A 14,286-nucleotide genomic window follows, 5' to 3' on the forward strand; every position below is an offset into this window, starting at 1 on the left:
ATATATATATATATATATATATATATATATATATATATATCTCCTAATAATGGAGCATTTAGAATTCAAGGACTGTAAGTCTGGCATTATTTCAGTACAAAGACCTGCAGAGAAATGAATGGCAGAGTAATTTGATCATTGCTTATTCCCATTCCTCTAATGACTGGAATAAATGTGCAGAGAATGATCCCATGATTCACCATTAGACGAGCATCAGTCTGTGTCAGGACGGTTACACGCGCTCTCACTGGGTCACAGCTTTTGAGTTCACTACTGAAAGAACAGAAACCCTTTATACAAACACTGGAGGACCAGCTACATAATCCTATTACAAGAACACAGGACATTTCTCCTGTTTTTAGCCCATGGAGAACATCTTAGATTTGGTAATTTAATACATTATTCACAATAAACTTTTGTGCTTTCTGATTAAAGAGAAAAACACTGAAATACTGATAAGACAGGTGAAAGTAAGACCTAAACAATCCTCATTTAAAGTACATGCTTGTGACAATTACATAAATCATAAACAAAATAATGAAACAACTTTAGTATTAGGACAGACTAAATCATCTGAGACCTAGGAAAGTGCATTTCAAAAAAAGAAATGGCACCATTACCAGTCCTCTATAACAAATGAAAGGAGGTCAGTGGATATCCAGTGTCTGAACAGAAAATACAATCAAGTTGTAAACATTTGAAATGAAATCAATCCTCTTACACAAGAGGCAATGTATTACACAGACAGCTAACCATGGCATCTAGTGCTTTAATTATTCACATTACTTCACACACACAAACCCTCGTACTGTACACAACACACACACACACACACACACACACAAGCTAGGGTTAAAGTTTATAAGCGGGACAAACTGAAATGATCCCAACTAAATCTGAACAATGTGTATATTTTGCCATTGTTATATGAATACTAGTGCAAAACTCTAGAAAAGGAAGAATGGGCTATTGACAGCTGCTGAGATGTACAATTCAAGCTCACAATCTCCTTTCATCCCTCTCTTCTGTCTGAAACGAAGTCCTGTACCACAACAAAACAAGTGCACTCAACTGGACCGGCCCGACCAGTCACTTCAATAAATGGTGCGTCTGAGAAAAAGCACCACACAAGACTTTCCTTCAATCACAATCAAAACCAGCCTGAATGGTAAAAGCACTGCACTCCCAAACCAGTAAACCCCATAGACATTACAACATTTAGCAAATGTGCTCTTGAGAATGAACCGGATGAGAAGCTGCGTACGAGAGAAATCCCCAACGTGACTCTGTAATATTGGCAATTTTTCACCTACTTTGATCAATTTAAGACGAAATCTCTCTTTTGTTAAGCAGTTTAAAGAACTAACACTTTGAATATGCGATGCATGCAAACCCACTCAACCCACTCTATATAACAGATTATCTATAGAGGCTAAAGGCAAACGCTGCAACAACATGACAGACACTACTCATTTCAAGACATGATAGTAAAGTGAGGTTGCATTAAAAAAAGAAAATCTCATGCAAGTATTCATTCAAATGTAAGAATAAGCAGAAGCAGTATTCTAGGACTTTTCTCACTGAGCCCAGACTGTGATCTTCATCTGAACACTAAAAAGACTGGTAAGGCAATCAGATTTCATTTTCATTGTGCTGAAATTAAAAAAACCGTACTAGTTGCAATAGGAGTTCAGTCAGGGAGAAAAAGGTTGAAAATCCTGGTGAATTTGTGTGTTTGTTGTGCCAGTTATCTGATGCTGGAGAGAGAGTTGTGATTCATGTTGTAAGTGTCCTCCAGAGACGTGCCGTTGCTGCTCATACAGTCCTGCTGAAGGGCTCTGAAGTAAGATGCCTGCACAGGTTTGTGACCCTGTAGCACACGGTGGGCATCTTCGGTCTTAAACCACTCCCTCTTCCTCCCTGAGAACAACAAGAGACACCAGACCACCATCAACATGCTGCATTCATGAGCCTCTGAATAACTGTGATTAGGAGAGCTCTGAGCTGGTCCTATTTGATCCTATGGCAATACTATTCACAGCACAAACTGATGCACTGACGATTATTTTAGAAAAGTAAGTGTAATTGAAAAAAAAAAAATGCATATCTAAATTCTGCTGATGTGGTTGCTGCCACTTTCCAGGGTTCGTACGGAAACTGCCAAATTAAATTCCAGTACTTTCAAGGACTTTAAGATTTTCTCTTTTTTTCTTTTTTCGTTTTCAAGGACCAATATCAGAGATCACAATATTGTTATCATCTTTCAAATTCTAATAAATAAACTAATAAAACAAAATGGTAAAAAATAAAGCGCAGCACATGCAAAGCATGCAATGGTTGAGGCAACTTGAAAAGATACCATGGCAAAGTTATCGCTTTCCTTATTCAAAATAATTTTTAATGACTATATGAATTACCTGAAGAGTAAAAGCTTCTTCATACACTTGGAAAATTACCAAGATAATCCTGACTAATTTTGACAACCGAGTAATCTGATATTTTTTGTAGCCAAAATAGACCTAATTAAGTGAAAAATGAATGCTTTATATTGACTGATATATATATTACATATATATTGAACTAACAATGAGACAATAATAATTGTTTCAAATAATGTATCAAAACCAAGTAATCACATGTGTTTATTGAACATCACTGTCAGAATATGTAATATGCCTGTAAATAATAATATGAACATAACCTACTTATGTACTGTAAGTATTATAACATACCTGCAGAGGGCGCCAATGTCCTGCCGATGCTTCACTTTACAGCGTAATTCAATGACGTTTAAATTAGTGGTCGACTGATATATTGCCAAAGCCGATATATTGTGTGAACACTGTATATTCTTGTATAATATTGGTACATTCTTACCAATATTTACTGAGTCCTCCCAGTCCTCCAGAACCTCGGTTACGATGAGAACATAGACATACGTTCGATGCTTTCTGTCTCGGTTCTGTAAAGAAAAAAACATTTTTAACAGCCTCACAGGAAATACTAAATCATATATATAAGTATGCTAATGCTACACATTATGTGCGAAAAAAGGCTTGAATGTAAACATTACATTCTACAAAATTCTACAAATAAACTGCTGATTCTTCCCATTTTAAAGTAGCTCAAACGTGGGAAACAGCAGACTTATGCGTCACAGCACCTGACAGGGAAAGCGGTCAAATTACATGCTTTTGTTTGAAATGGAGATTTTTCCATCTACAGATTTTCCCGGTCTGTCTTTTCTCTGTAAATTAAGGGTGCACTGTATTTCTGAAAAACAGGATCACTACTCAGCAGCCAGATGTCTGTATACACAAAGGCACAGATCCCTAAACAAGGCCATATCTGCAGATGAAGCTGTTTTAAATCTGAACGAGCCCCTCGTGACTACACCATGTAATGAACGAGAAGCTGCAGAAGACACAGGCACAAGTGGGATGTAAAAACATGGTGACATTAATTTTAATGTAAATATATTATATTTACATTAAAATTAATGTCACCATGTTTTTAAATACCACTTAATAAATTGTGCCACCAAAAATGATTCATGTACATATATTATGCCATAAGTTGATATATTGATTATTGTGACAGGCCTAGTCTGTGCAATCAGTCAAGTCCAGAAATTAAGTGTCCCCAACTAAACAAGCCAAAGGACAAGGAACCAAAACCCCATCAGTGACAGAAATGTCTTCATTTTACTATTAATCTTGAAACTTTGACTATTCTTGTTAGATTCCTATCATAAATTTTATTCTCAAAACCTGTTTATTTATTTATTTTTATTTATTCTTTTTGACCTTGTTGTTTCCCATCAGAAAACACTCACCTCAAAAACGCCTACCAATCTTCCTAATGTACCTTTTACTCCTGCCTGTGGGAATAAAATATAGAGTGAAACACTGAATTCAGTGCATTTATAATGTACTGCAATATTTTAAAGCATCTTGAAACCTCTTATTCAGCATCTATCAGTTAAAAATCTATAATGTAAAAAATCTTTTTTTTTCACAAGTTGCACAGAAATCTGCAAAGTGGAGGAGGACAAGAGAACACAACTGTTTTAATTCACTGTAAAAGGCTGGAATAACCTGGAAGAAACAATAATTTGCATACAGAAAACATGTAGAAATGATATCCACACCCCACTGAGTCAAGATGTGGGAAAGCTGACAGAATTCTTCTAAATCAGAGAGCCATATGAAACTATCAACAGGATGGATCTGCACATACTGCAGCAAACAAACCACTGCAACAGAAGTACTTCTCAACCGGAGATTACTGGCTTGTTTGTGATTTTACCTTTAACCAATTTTTTTGATTAAGCATGGAAACATCATGTGATGCAGATGTAAGAGATGGAGAAAGGTTTTATGAATGTAGAAAACAAAAAAACAAAAACAGAGAAAGGCAAATCTGTACAATCTGAAAAGCAAATAAAATTTACAAAATAGAATTTATCCACTATAGTTCATGCACTGGGTGATAACAGCCAGCAATACTTTTACAGCAGTTATTATATATATTTGCTTATTTACAGTAACCAATGTTGGTCATTACATGTTACTGGTATTAATGTTAATAATAATGTTAATAGTTTTATTATTTCTTTGTGAAATGGAAATATAACACTATAATATACTAATATAGCACTTTATTATTACTAATTTATTGCTCTTTTATTGGTCTGATTGCTTCTATTGTCCTCATTTGTAAGTCGCTTTGGACAAAAACATCTGCTAAATGACTAAATGTAAATATAATGTAATGTAAATTGACATTTTAAAACAAGCCTAAATCAAATAAGTAACACAAATAAAATAAATCTCGTCATATAAACAAACTAAGGCTTTGTCTGTGCTCTTTGCATTTAAAATGAGAGGCAATAACTGCATTTTAATCATGATCCAAACAAAGATGCTGCAGACATGCAACATGAGCAGTTTTTAATTTAAATTAGTTTGTATAATTTCAATATCTGAAGCAAAAACAGAATGATTTGAATTCAGTTTTATGAAACTATACGTAAAAAATATCTGCATGAAAGAGCTGAACAGACGCAGATTCACTTTCTGCCAGCAGGTGGAGCTTACAGCGTTTCCTTGGTTACCGCTGTAAAGGAAGCACTTATGAACACCGCAACAGGTGGAGCTTACAGCGTTTCCCTGGTTACCGCTGTAAACGAAGCACTTATGAACACCGCAGCAGGCGGAGCTTACAGCGTTTCCTTGGTTACCGCTGTAAACGAAGCACTTATGAACACCGCAGCAGGTGGAGCTTACAGCGTTTCCTTGGTTACCGCTGTAAAGGAAGCACTTATGAACACCGCAGCAGGTGGAGCTTACAGCGTTTCCCTGGTTACCGCTGTAAACGAAGCACTTATGAACACCGCAGCAGGCGGAGCTTACAGCGTTTCCTTGGTTACCGCTGTAAACGAAGCACTTATGAACAGCGCAGCAGGTGGAGCTTATAGCGTTTCCTTGGTTACCGCTGTAAAGGAAGCGCTTATGAACAGCGCAGCAGGTGGAGCTTATAGCGTTTCCTTGGTTACCGCTGTAAACGAAGCACTTATGAACACCGCAACAGGTGGAGCTTACAGCGTTTCCCTGGTTACCGCTGTAAACGAAGCACTTATGAACACCGCAACAGGTGGAGCTTACAGCGTTTCCCTGGTTACCGCTGTAAACGAAGCACTTATGAACACCGCAACAGGTGGAGCTTACAGCGTTTCCTTGGTTACCGCTGTAAACGAAGCACTTATGAACACCGCAACAGGTGGAGCTTACAGCGTTTCCCTGGTTACCGCTGTAAACGAAGCACTTATGAACACCGCAACAGGTGGAGCTTACAGCGTTTCCTTGGTTACCGCTGTAAACGAAGCACTTATGAACGCCGCAGCAGGTGGAGCTTACAGCGTTTCCCTGGTTACCGCTGTAAAGGAAGCGCTTATGAACAGCGCAGCAGGTGGAGCTTACAGCGTTTCCTTGGTTACCGCTGTAAAGGAAGCGCTTATGAACAGCGCAGCAGGTGGAGCTTACAGCGTTTCCCTGGTTACCGCTGTAAACGAAGCACTTATGAACACCGCAACAGGTGGAGCTTACAGCGTTTCCCTGGTTACCGCTGTAAACGAAGCACTTATGAACACCGCAACAGGTGGAGCTTACAGCGTTTCCTTGGTTACCGCTGTAAACGAAGCGCTTATGAACAGCGCAGCAGGTGGAGCTTACAGCGTTTCCCTGGTTACCGCTGTAAACGAAGCGCTTATGAACAGCGCAGCAGGTGGAGCTTACAGCGTTTCCCTGGTTACCGCTGTAAACGAAGCACTTATGAACACCGCAACAGGTGGAGCTTACAGCGTTTCCTTGGTTACCGCTGTAAACGAAGCACTTATGAACACCGCAGCAGGCGGAGCTTACAGCGTTTCCCTGGTTACTGCTCTAAACAAAGCATGGCAGGGCTTATATTTTCTTCCAAAATATGAAAATGCCATATTTGAAATATTGGCGCATCCCCAATAGGGGTGTAACAGTACACAAACAGAATAGTTCAGTACGTGCCTCGGTTTTGACTTCACAGTTTCTTCACAGCAGGGGAAAAACTAAACTTGTTTTTTTTTTTTTTTATTAAACTGCACTGGTTTACTGAACAAATTGCTACCCAATATTCTTAGAAATAAAAATCTACCTCAGCTAATGCTCAAGACTACAGTGAGCCCTTTTATGTTACTATAAGGTTAAAATTAACAACTTAAATTGAGTTAATATTTATTTTTAAACATAATAATCAACAAAAACGTAAATTTCACATAATGTAGTTTTTAAATTAACTTCTTAATTGTAAAAAAAATTATTCGTTGTTGAAATAGATTAATTTGCAGTGGCTCTCATAACTTCTCATAATATATTTATTTAAACATTACTAACAGGTAAAGTAGAATGTAATGACTATAAAGTCTTCTCTAGACTTCTTTCATAGCACACTAATGAGTTAAATGAAATCTAGATGATGGGTTGAAGCACTGGTTGAGTGATTACATGAGGCAGGAGATGTTCATTCATGTTTATTTCACGTTTAAACTAGTAGTAAAGAGGAAGTGAGCTGTTTAAACAGCAATCTGTCGTGCCACATCAAAGAGCGTCAAAACAGCATTTATTGTTTGAATTTCCTCAACAAAAAAGACATCGTTTAAAAAGAAGAGACTTTGTTTCTGGCTGACTGAACCTAAAGACTCGTACCGAATATTTTTAGACAAATACGTGTACCGTTATACCCCTAATCCCTAATCACATCGGTACAGTGTGAGGTTTGTTCAAATTCTACACAATTCTGAATTCCCCAGTGCAATAGATTGCAAATCAGAAACCCTCCACTGGAAACATGACCAACACATTATAATATTTTCTGAGGAAGGAAGGCCTACCTCCTCACACACCTCCCTGACAGCAGCAACACTGGGCTCCTCCTCCGGCTCCATCCCTCCTCCAGGAACGATCCATCTCTCCGGATGACTGCTGCTGCTCACCAGCAGCACCTGACACAGACAACACACAGCCGTCAGAGATACGGTTCACATCAGAGATACGGTGCACAGCACACACACACACACATGAAAAGATAACTCTAGGCCAAAGGATTTCAACTGACTTTTCTTCAAGACCCAGATTCTACATGTGGCGATCATCATTAAACATTCATTTATTCATGTTTAACCCAATAACTATCAAATTTAAACACAAATAATAAAAAAATGTATTCAAACTGGACAAATAATTATTGGTTTAACATCATAAACAGAAGGGGAAAACAAGATCTGCTTATTAGAAATGTGTACACAAACTCAAATTTCTCCTAAAACGTTGAACAGTAACTGTTTACTGTTAGCAATATCCTCCGCTCAGAACCTGTCTACATGGTCTGGACTGAAGCATCCAGCCAACTGGACATCTCAGCAGGTGATCAGGTTTCCTAATGCAGATGTCAAAATTTGCAGAATGAGTAACTACCGTTTGTAATGAGGGAGAATAATGATTAAGGGCACCAAAAATGTATTCTATAACATTTTAACAAATACAGAGTTACATATGTAACACTATGTGCAAATGCTGTAGATACTTTTGTGATTGCTACTGTAGCCTGATCTGATATTAGCCATCACGGTTATATATATAACTGGTGACAGTAGCATGGTACAGTGAGGGTATCAGATTTAGATCATAAATTCAATACCACTGTGCATACGATAACCACGAGCCAGTGCATTTGATATTTACAAGACAATGCAAGGTAAAAGCATGTGATTTACACATGTAAAATGCCCCCAAATAACAGGCTGAGAGTCCGTAAATATTTTAATGGAATCATAAAATCACAATCCCTCATACATACGCACAGAGCTGTAGACATGTCTGAATGCACGAGCTGACACATGTAGCGAGGGTGTGTGTGGGTGTGGGTGTGGGTGTGGGTGTGTGTGGGTGTGTGTGCGTGTGTGTGTGTGTGTGTGTGTGTGTGTGTAAGGTGCAGTGATTGCTGGAGTCACCTCCTCCTCGCGCTCGCTCCTGAAGCACAGGCAGGCCGCGCGCTGTTTATAGCCGTCTCTGTCATACGTGCGCGTCTGCTTAGACTTCAGCTTTATCATCGCGCTCAACAGATGAAAGTCCTCCACTTCCGTCAAGTCTCACTGCAATCCCGCACCCACTAACCCTTCTAAAGGCCCTCTGCTAACATATATAGCCCCTCCGTCTCTTCATTTTGTGAGTCTTGTGAGCTTGTCTCGCACAGACGCCATTACTCTGAGCTCTGCGCAAATTGCGTTGCGTTATGGACAACCCCGAAGCGTGTTTCCTCTTCGTGAATATGATGCTGCGTAGTTGAGGTGTAACTGGATAAACTCGGACTAACGTTTAAATATTACATAACTCCGTAGAGTCGTGGTTTTATATATATATATATATATATATATATATATATATATATATATATATATATATATATATAAAACCAAAGTTTGTGTTTATTATTATTATTATTATTGTCATTTCTAAAAGCAATCGTCATAGTGGCATGACCTTATACATCTTTATAACTTGACAGCTGTAAAAGAAATCTCCACTGCTGTCAACTTCTTTCAATGTAAAGAAACGAGAAGCAAAAGTCATACGCTAGTTAGCATATTAATGACGTCATTGCGTCGTTTGCCTCCCTGTGTTTATGGCTTACATACTGTATTTTAGTGCAACCAAATTCCCAATAAAACTTTTTCCATTTATATATTTGTCTGTTTCTGTTGTCAGAAAACGGGATGAATATGAAACCGTGTCTGAAAGACTGTGTAACAAGCTCTTCCTTCTAAGATGTTAATCAGCACAAAAATCCTAATTTAATTGACCCGTCGTCTGATTAAATCAAATAACGTTACACATAAGATAAAGACAATGGCTGTCCTGTGAACGCACTCTGCCTGTCGATCCTTTTGGATGCATTTACTGACATTCTGACATAGCATTTATATAATATTATTTACAAAATCTAACAATTAATAAATAATCTAATCTATTTTAAATGCAAATATAGTGATGCTACAAAAAGTATTGCTGCAACCTGCAAATAAAATCCGATGAAGTATGTTTGAGGTCTGTAATTGTATAATATTTGTACTTGACCTGTGTGATCGTATGCAGTGGCGACATCTGCTGTTGTTCACTGAGAATGACGCAGGCGTGGCTCCTCCCCCCAGCTCTGACGTCATCGGTTTGTTTTCACTGCAGGACTTGCTCTCCGTCAACACTGACAGATGAACTCATGTCCTCGTCCTGCTCGTCTGACGGACTCAGGTGGGTTCGCTTTATCAGTCTGTCTGCTCATGAATCACGCTGTTATTAGCGCTCATCATTATCTTGATGACATTGATGCTATTATCGATGATCACTACAGTAAAACTGCAGCAGAAGATGTCCCTGAATGCGTTGTTGTCGTTGTTTTTTCTTTTCGCAGTGTCATGACGCTTTCTCCTTATATCAGCCCTTTGCTGGACGTGTTGTATTAAACGTTATATTTCCCTAATATAAATGTAAGTTGTGTGGTTTGCAGTTGTATATTAAATGACTGGTGATGACAGTCCCGTTGTGTCATGTCAACTGCTTTAGAAATAAAATGCTGCACAATATGATTATGAATAGGATATTTATAAACCGTGGTATTTACGATCAATACTGTATATATAAAACGTGATAACCATAATACAAAATACGCATTAAATGCTAAAAAATGCTATAGCAATAATATATTACTCAGAATTGCAATATTATATTATGATAGGTTTATTTATTTGTGTACGGCTTTGATTTAAATGCTAATTTAAATAAAGAAAACACAGTGTACGTTTTAAAACATGCTGCATTGCACGATGAGAGTAAACAAAATTACAAATAAATGAATAATCCAGACATTAGAATATTAGAGAGGTGGATTATCCTAAAGAAACTGACATAATGAGGGGAAAAAACAAAACCTTTTTTCTTTTGATTTCAGAGTGACCCTGAAGCTGTTTGGTGAGCTTCCCCCGCTGCAGTTAAAGGTGCTGTATCTATCTATCCAGGAACAGTCCATTTGACTGATCAAATGAATGAAGTGCAAACAAGTTTGAAATAAAAGAGATTAACAGTCTCCAGCTCTTCTCCAGCATCCCTTGGGTCATATAGGATCTGACAGTGCTTGGTGAGAGCAGAAGATGAGCAGTGAACAGAGTGTGTTACAGCATGAACATCAGCACACAGCCCCCTCACACCCTCAGCGGAGACACGGCCCTCAGCAGCGTGCTGGTGCCCGTCCTCGTCCTCTGTGTCCTGGGGAGCGTCGCAGCAGTGGTGCGTGCTGACACACAGCTTTATGTGTGGTCCTGTAGTCAACTGCTAATGTGTCTTCTTGTTTTATAGGTGATGTACATAAAGAGGAGACAGAGGTAAATAAACACACTCCAGCTCCAGTCTTCTGCGTCCTTCAGAAATCATTTTAATATGCTGATTAACTGCTCAATTATCATTTTTAACAGTGCTCGAGTATTAATAATGGTCCTTGTTATTATCAGTATGAAGCAGCACAGCTGTTTCAACACTGATAATAATCAGAAATGTTTCTTGAGCAGTAAATCATCATATTATTCTGATTTCTGAAGATCATGTGACACTGAAGACTGGAGGAATGATGATGAAAATACAGCTGTGCATCACAGGAATACATTACATTAGACACAGTTGAAAATTTTAATAATATTTCACAGTATTACTGTTTTTAATAAATGCAGTCTTGGTGAGTAGATGAAACTTTTTTTCCAATACATTAAAAATCATAGCTATTCCAGACTTTCTGCCGATAGTGTAGTTCACAAGAAAATGAGTAAACCTGTAAGGATTTCTTCATGAAACACTGAAGTAGATATCAGGCAGCCTGTTTTCTATATCAGTGGAATAAAACAGAGTCAGAAAGACTTTGTTTCAGTTGTGCCGCTTGTGTCGGTGCACTTTTAGGATCGATAGACTGCGCCATCAGCTGCTTCCAGTTTACACTTACGACCCGACCGAAGAGCTGAACGAGGCAGAGCAGGACATCCTTTGGAAGGAGGAAGACACAAAGGTAATCCGTCCTGTTATGAAATGAAAAACGCTGATATCTAATACTGAAAGCACATGTCACTCCACTGATGTCAGTCATTAGATGTTCATGTGCTCCAGAGAAACACACGTGCCACCAGACAGATGATGACTAGACCAGATCATGTTTAAGTAGATTTAAGGAATGGGAGTATGGGATGTTTTCACAGTTCCACGTATTTACAGGCACACGTTTGCGTGCTGTCATTTTCAACTCGTTCATCATTGTAATAAAACAAGCTTTTCTTTCTGGCCTTCCAGGTGGTGCAGGGTTGGATGAGGACGTATCAGCAGCGCAGATCCCTGACCTCAAAGGATCCTGATGCATGAGAATCAAGGTTCGCCTCAAAGCTGGAGATTCTGCACATAAACTGTGGACCTGCTCTGCTCATATTCTGTCTCATCGTCCTGTGTTACAGATTCACAGGATGGGAAGTTACTGACTGATTTCCCCGAAGAGCTTTAGTGTCAGTAGAGCGCTCCAGGAGACTGCAGACGCGTATCATTCACCTCAGGGGATGCTCCAGCTGAAGCACAGCTTTACTGTCTCAATATCAAGCAGGATGTGAATTCACCACTGTGTTCGTTTTTATTTATTTTAGTTGTATGTCTTCTGCGCTAATAAATCCTGTTCATATTACCGAGTGTGCACCGAGATGTGTCATGTGCTCTGTGTGAGTCAACCTAAACCAGACTGGGTTAAAGCATCACTCAAGAAACTATGTTTTATCTTTAATTCTTTGTTAACTAGTTTGTCAGGTGACTCGTCTCCTCTGTTCATTTCCTAATGCACTGGAAACATCATAGATTTCAGCTTCATGTCAGAAGGAGAGAGTGCTAAACTATGGGGTTACCCCTCAAATACAACCGTAATTTACTCATCCTCGTGTTGTTACAAACCCTTATCTACACTGGAGCCCAGTGATTGTAAAGATACGGACAGAAGACAGCGTGTTTTTCTAAATATCATCTATGTTCCGCATAAGAAGGAAACTCTTAAAGGTTTGGAGTGACACGAGGCCAAGTGATGACAGAATTTTTATTTTTAAAGTCGTCACGTAATAGAAATTCACCCCATGTGTTTTCTCAATGTGTGCCACAGATCTTATTGAGAGAGAGGTTTCTATCTGCCTTCTGTGAATGTGTGAGAGACTACTGATTCATCAGCCGCTGGAGGGACATAAGAAGAAGAATCACAAAGTGCAGTAAAGTCAAACCAAAACCATGCACCAAACCAGTGTGTTTATAATTACATTACATTTACATTTAGTCATTTAGCAGACGTTTTTATCCAAAGCGACTTACAGATGAGGACAATGGAGGCAATCAAAAACAACAAAAAGAGCAATGATATATAAGTGATATAACAAGTCACAGTTAGGATAACACAGTACACGTAGCATGGGATTTTAAATATTATAAAGAAAACAGAATAAAAAAAGAATAGAGCAAGCTAGTCAGAGGTCTCTACACATAAACACACATATATAATTGCATAATAAATGAAAAGAAAATAGAATACAAAAAGATTAGAAAGGTAGTTAGATTTTTTTAAAGAATAGAATTAGAATAGTGAGTGTTAAAGTTAGAGGGTTAAATAAAGATGGAAGAGATGCTTTAAGCAGATTCTTGAAGATAAGGAGTCAGCTGCTCGGATTGAGTTGGGGAGGTCATTCCACCAGAAGGGAACATTTAATTTAAAAGTGACTTTGTGCTTCTTTGGGATGGGACAATCAAGCAACGTTCACTTGCAGAACGCAAGCTTCTAGAGGGCACGCAAGTCTGAAGTAACGAATGTAGGTAAATGGGTGCAGAGCCAGTGGTAGTTTTGTAGGCAAACATCAATGCCTTGAATTTTATGTGACATGTATTCTTTTTGGCTCATTAAAAATTAATCTTGCTGCCACGTTCTGGATTTATTGTAAAGGTTTGATAGAATTGGCTGGAAGACCTGCCGAGAGAGCATTGCAATAGTCCAGCCTGGACAGAACAAGAGCTTGAACAAGGAGTTGTGCAGCATGTTCCCTAAGAAAGGGCTTGATCTTCTTGATGTTGAATAAAGCAAATCTGCAGGATCTGACAGTTTTAGCAATGTGGTCTGAGAAAGTCAGCTGATCATCAATCATAACTCCAAGGCTTCTAGCTGTTTTTGAAGGAGTTATGGTTGATGAGCCTAACTTGATGGTGAAATTGTGATGAAACGATGGGTTTGCTGGAATCACAAGCAGTTCTGTCTTGGCAAGGTTGAGTTGAAGGTGATGGTCCATCATCCAGGGGCTGAGATGCGAGCAGCTACCGTCGGATCATCAGGATGGATTGAGAGGTAGAGTTGAGTGTCATCAGCATAGCAGTGGTATGAAAAGCCATGTTTCTGAATGACAGAACCTAATGATGACAGGGAAGAGAAGAGAAGTGGTCCAAGAACTGAGCCCTGAGGCACCCCAGTAGTTAGATGTTGAGACTTGGACACCTTACCTCTCCAAGATACTTTGAAGGACCTATCTGATAGGTAAGACTTAAACCATTGAAGCGTGGTTCCTGAGATGCCATTTGCCAGTAGGGTTGATAGGAGGATCTGGATTTAAGATTTAAAGATTTCTTTTTCTTAAGATTTATTTAAGATTGTACATTA

At 38.7% G+C, this 14,286-nt stretch overlaps 2 protein-coding genes across 4 annotated transcripts; one reads left to right on the forward strand and one right to left on the reverse strand.

Moving 5' to 3' along the window:
* Window positions 1-41: 41 nt before the first annotated feature.
* nudt3a (nudix (nucleoside diphosphate linked moiety X)-type motif 3a) lies at window positions 42-8,830 on the reverse strand. Of its 2 annotated transcripts, XM_026241472.1 has the most exons (5): window positions 8,546-8,829; window positions 7,427-7,537; window positions 3,836-3,880; window positions 2,878-2,962; window positions 42-1,920 (listed from the first exon to the last, which is right to left on the reverse strand). In XM_026241472.1, the coding sequence occupies exons 1-5, from the start codon at window positions 8,642-8,644 to the stop codon at window positions 1,748-1,750; spliced, it is 513 nt and encodes a 170-aa protein (XP_026097257.1). In that variant the 5' UTR covers window positions 8,645-8,829; the 3' UTR covers window positions 42-1,747. The 2 variants fall into 2 exon arrangements, with proteins under 2 accessions (XP_026097257.1, XP_026097258.1); XM_026241473.1 differs by lacking the exon at window positions 3,836-3,880 and having other exon boundaries at window positions 8,546-8,830.
* A 903-nt stretch (window positions 8,831-9,733) lies between these two features.
* LOC113068666 (small integral membrane protein 29-like) lies at window positions 9,734-12,303 on the forward strand. Of its 2 annotated transcripts, XM_026241475.1 has the most exons (8): window positions 9,747-9,839; window positions 10,000-10,075; window positions 10,537-10,582; window positions 10,707-10,871; window positions 10,941-10,966; window positions 11,532-11,637; window positions 11,916-11,992; window positions 12,074-12,303. In XM_026241475.1, exons 4-7 carry the CDS (start codon window positions 10,764-10,766, stop codon window positions 11,982-11,984), a joined length of 309 nt encoding a protein of 102 aa, XP_026097260.1. In that variant the 5' UTR covers window positions 9,747-9,839; window positions 10,000-10,075; window positions 10,537-10,582; window positions 10,707-10,763; the 3' UTR covers window positions 11,985-11,992; window positions 12,074-12,303. The 2 variants fall into 2 exon arrangements, with proteins under 2 accessions (XP_026097259.1, XP_026097260.1); XM_026241474.1 differs by lacking the exon at window positions 10,000-10,075 and having other exon boundaries at window positions 9,734-9,839.
* Window positions 12,304-14,286: the final 1,983 nt, after the last annotated feature.

The sequence above is a fragment of the Carassius auratus genome, linkage group LG48F, assembly GCF_003368295.1.
Source record: "Carassius auratus strain Wakin linkage group LG48F, ASM336829v1, whole genome shotgun sequence".
NCBI lineage: Eukaryota > Metazoa > Chordata > Actinopteri > Cypriniformes > Cyprinidae > Carassius > Carassius auratus.